Source organism: Lycium barbarum, chromosome 3 (assembly GCF_019175385.1).
Source record: "Lycium barbarum isolate Lr01 chromosome 3, ASM1917538v2, whole genome shotgun sequence".
Lineage (NCBI taxonomy): Eukaryota > Viridiplantae > Streptophyta > Magnoliopsida > Solanales > Solanaceae > Lycium > Lycium barbarum.
In genome coordinates, this window is record NC_083339.1 from 8,082,062 (window position 1) to 8,086,678 (window position 4,617).

Sequence of the window (4,617 nt, forward strand, 5' to 3'; positions counted from 1 at the left end):
AAATTTATTATATTAATAACAACTAGCACTCCAACTCAAATGCTTCATTGACAAATAGAACTTGTTGTACAATAAAACCACATTACCATCCTCAACATTATTGCACCATACACTTAGCACTATGCCTACCAATCAAGGGGCACAAAATCACCCCTCCCTAATTCTTAATATTGGTGGCGAATCTAGGATTTCAAGTCATTAAATTCTGCTCTTTATATAATCAACTTTTTTTACACACATATAAAAGTTTGAGCTAGATGCAATGAGTGTTTTAAAACCCGTTGTGTCTAGTCTAAATCTGCCATTGGTCCTATCCCTCTATTTATGTCCCCAATATTTGCCTACCCAATTTGGTCCATGACCCCATCCCTTACCAAATCAACTCTGCATACTTCAACATGCCAAAAAGAAGACTTTGGTGGAGCATGCGCCACATTATGCCATATGATACCTAGAAAGCAAATGACCTAATGGCTATTGAAGCTTAATCAATGTTGCTCGGATCATCCAAAGTGTTGTATCTTTGTCGAATTCTTCAAGAATACATAGGTTTTGGAGAATACAATACACACTCGGTAGTATTTTTGAAAAGTTTGAGTAACAAGGAGCTAGTGAAGGAACTAATGCTTCCGTTACGGATTCGGCCGAACCTAATAGCTTTGACCAGACCCCGTATTTGTATTAGAAAATTCATTGAATAGCTACAAATTATTAATTTAGAACCCAAATACTCTAAAAGAACTAGAATCCCCAACCCATCATAAACTTTAAATTCTGATTATGACTCTGCAGAGAGCTTAACTAGATTTAATCATTTGGCTTCTCTGCATTTGAGTCTGAATTTTCTCTTTAGCATGCCTCAGTGCATCAAGAACTTCTCTCACTGTAGCATCAAGAACAATTGGATCAATAGTTTGCTTTGTCTTTGGAATATCCATAGGAACTAATGCCAATGAATTGTCCTCTTGATTTCCTCCATTTTTCTCTTCCTCCTCAACTGAAGATTTCAAACTAGAATCATAATAACAATAACGTTATGAGATTTTGATGGTTTCACATGAACAAAGACCTTAAAAAAATAACATTAGGTTTTATCTGCAAATTAAGTATGAGTTTAACCTCTAAACACTGATAATCTAATACTATCAAGTAATTTTTTTTGGGGAAATTAACTTAAATAGCCGCCCGTCCAAAAAAATAGCCCATAATCGTATAATATATGTATAATATATAATGGCTAGAGAATAAAGATATGTTTGGCCACTCGAATTCAAAAGCTATATTAGTCAGATCCTTCAAAAATGTTGATGGAGCCTCAATGGGCGGATCTTTCAAAAGTTATGCATTTTTTTTGGAATACACGGGTGCGGTGTCATTTTTTAAGGTTTCAAGCGACATGTAGTTTAAAGATAGTTAACTATACCGTTCTATAAAAAGAGAGATTTAAAACTTGAAAATAAGCTGATACTGTCACTATAATATAAGTTAAATCATTGAGTATACTGTATACATACCTAGTGGAATCTGACTTTGAGAATTCAAATTCACTTGATTTTACTGAACGGTCTTTTGCTGAAGAATTCTCATTATTATCTTGGCTAGAAGTACTCATTTGTGAAGCATCCTTCTCTAAATTGATTGAGTTTTCTTCATATTTTGATCTCTTCTCAATGAGCTCTAAACGATTGTTGTTTTCAACATTTTCATAGCAAGATTTTGTACTCCCAACAGATTCTTGACACTCAGTGTCTTGTGAATTTTGTATTTTATCTGTAGATGTTACTGATATTTCATCTGAAATATTATAAGATATATTCTTGGATTCAAGCTTCTTTAATAGAAATATAAGCTTCTTCTCAGCTTTGTTTCTTGATTTAGTCTCCTCTCTCAACTTATTCTCCAGTTCAATCAGCTGTAATTTTTCAAAGAATTACACCATGTTATGTTACTCCAAGTTCTGAATTTGAAAAATTAAACAGTTTCTTTAAGTAGGCGTTTGGACATTAAAAGTTTTTCCTTTTTTGTTGAAAAATAATATTCAAAACACTGTTTGGTAGTAGAATGTAATGAGTTGTTGGGCAGATACTGAAGATAAGTTTTTCGAGTTTGAAAATTTGGACCAAAACTGTTCTTGAGAGAATTTTATTTTTCTACTCACAAAATTTTAATCTTTTTTCAAGTGAAATGCATGTTCATAGTTCACACTGACACAACTTCAACTTCTAAATAGTATTATTTTTTGACTTCAATTTCAAAAATTCTTTTTTCGAATTTCAACTAAATCTATGTCCAAACGCCTATTAAAATTTAAACTAACAGCATTAACATTTTTGCTTAAAAAAACAGAGGAATGGAAAATTAGAAACCTTGTTTGCTATAATATCTGCCTCTTCTTTTGCATTTCTTGAAGCCACTCTTTCAGCAAGCAATCTTCCTCTTAGACATTCCACAGTTCTCAAACTATCATCTTCTTCCATTTTCTTCTCACTGAAAAAAAAAAAATAGTTGATGGATGTATAATATATGTATAATTCATGTATGACATATATATAATCAGTATATGTGTATAATCTATGTATATCAGCTATAGAAAATAAACAGTAAATTCGGCCGACTATTTGTGTGAAGATTCCAAAAAACCCATATCACAAATGTGCCAAGAAACTCAAAGGAATGGGGAAAAATAAATAAATTAGAACTACACACTAGAGCAGTTTCAAGAAAGCATAAAAGAATGAGATAAGTACCTCCATTTTCCATCTGCATTTCCTTCAAAGGTCATCTTCGAAGTATTTTTTTTTTGTAAATTTGGTAACTTTTGATCAGAGGGAAACATCTAAATCCCAAAGGAGAACTAAGGAAAACAAACACCTTTTGTTTTTACAAAGATAATCACAGGGTCACTGAGAAGTGAGAAAAGATAGGGATTTATTAGAGCTATATTCCTCCAACTCAAGTTATGTAACTTGTTTAAGTGTACAAAATTTTAGAAAAAAATGAAAGAGTTTTAAAATTTGTGATCTAAAATAAATCATAATTATTCACGTAACTATAGATTATTTAAGAAAAAATGAAAAAATTAAATTATTTCTATTAAATATAATAGAGTATTTTTTTAAAATAAAATATTTTACATAAATTGAGACACAAGAATAGTAGGAAACACGATTTTTCTTTTTAAATAACTTTTGAGGTGCAAATTTCTGTTTATTCAAAAAAGAAAGAAATGTTCAGTTTGAAATCATTACTGTTATAGAGAAAAGAAAACTCCAGAGTCAGTTGCCCCACCATAAATTGTCTCTTTCTGTTAATAACTTCACATTAAAGTTGCAGTGCTAGCACACTTTAACTTCTCATTAATGCAACATTGACAAATTCTCTTCCTACTTTTAAAAATTCAAACATTTAAAAAGTAATGTAATTGTAAAATCTGAAACCATATAAGGCTTGACAAGGCCTGATGACAAAGGTGTTTACTTTTTAAATAGAAAATAAAAGGTTGTTTACTAAATTAAAAGGAAATAATGGTTTTCACCTCAGAAAATTAGGCTCGCATGTCAGCTTCATATTATAAACGTTAACTAATAAATAAATAACTTCTCATCACTTTAAAGATTTCAATAATTTAAAACGAGACGATTCATAAAATTCATAGTACGAGTTAGTTGAATGATATACAAGCAAATGGTCCCTGCACATGTACGTTTGGAATAAAGCTCATCTTCAAAACTTGATATGATGCACTAACTTGATTTCTAGATAATTAGGTAAACTATTAGGTAAGAAAACCATTTTATTTGCTCTAATGTTTAAAGCCTTTTTTTTTTTTTTTAATTTAGTCACTTCGTTGTCCCATCTCATGTTTAGATTTTGAGCGGAATTCAAGTATTATATATGTCATTGGTTTGATCTTTTGTAAAAAAACTACTCGTAATAACGGGCTTGTAAAATAGATTTGTTTATCAAAAGATATTTGTTGTTCCTGACCTTACTTCATTGTAATTGTTATTGAACAAGTAAAATTTTTGTCTTAGTCCACGTAAAAATAATATTTCTCTTCTATATGTCCAAGGAATTTATTCAAACATCTCAAAAATAAAAGGAGAAATAGGAATTCCTCGAATAAACCGCACTCTTCGTATGAATCAGGAGTCCATTGACGAGAAAGAAGAAGGATACTAACTTTTTTTGGGTTAATAGTACAAAGATTCTTAAAATTTTGGTTAGATTTGTCCACACGATTTACGTTGCATTTGTCCCTTTCCTTTTTTGGCTTCACTCTTTGCTCGTGTTAGCCTTCTCTCACTTTAGGTATACAAACTTGCCGACAGAACCAGGACAAATCTTCAATATACAGACATAGATATCTAAAAGTATATTTTTTATGCTCATGGATTATAAAAAAAAAAAAAAGTTTATCTCCAATTTAACTTTTTACTACTTTGTATGTTTCTAATTTTCCTCGAATTTACTTTCTAGGTTGGAAGTAATTATTGTCTGAAAGTAGTTTAAAATTGCACTCTAAGTAATCACTTTATACAACTCTGATTGATTTTGTGCACCAATGTACATGAGTACATGTATCCTTGCATTATGATTATTAAGTACTTTCACGGT

The 4,617-nt window shown here is 30.7% G+C and overlaps 1 protein-coding gene across 1 annotated transcript; it reads right to left on the reverse strand.

Moving 5' to 3' along the window:
* Window positions 1-492: 492 nt before the first annotated feature.
* LOC132630131 (uncharacterized) lies at window positions 493-3,036 on the reverse strand. The gene is made up of 4 exons (XM_060345684.1): window positions 2,748-3,036; window positions 2,367-2,487; window positions 1,515-1,912; window positions 493-1,011 (listed from the first exon to the last, which is right to left on the reverse strand). The coding sequence occupies exons 1-4, from the start codon at window positions 2,834-2,836 to the stop codon at window positions 798-800; spliced, it is 822 nt and encodes a 273-aa protein (XP_060201667.1). The 5' UTR covers window positions 2,837-3,036; the 3' UTR covers window positions 493-797.
* Window positions 3,037-4,617: the final 1,581 nt, after the last annotated feature.

Coding starts and splice junctions, on each gene's coding strand:
- LOC132630131 (XM_060345684.1), bottom strand. CDS start 2,836: ATGTTTCCCTCTGATCAAAAGTTACCAAATTTACAAAAAAAAAATACT. Junction 2,488..2,747: donor AATGCAGATGGAAAATGGAG/GTACTTATCTCA, acceptor TTTTTTTTTCAG/TGAGAAGAAAATGGAAGAAG. Junction 1,012..1,514: donor TCAAAGTCAGATTCCACTAG/GTATGTATACAG, acceptor TTATGATTCTAG/TTTGAAATCTTCAGTTGAGG.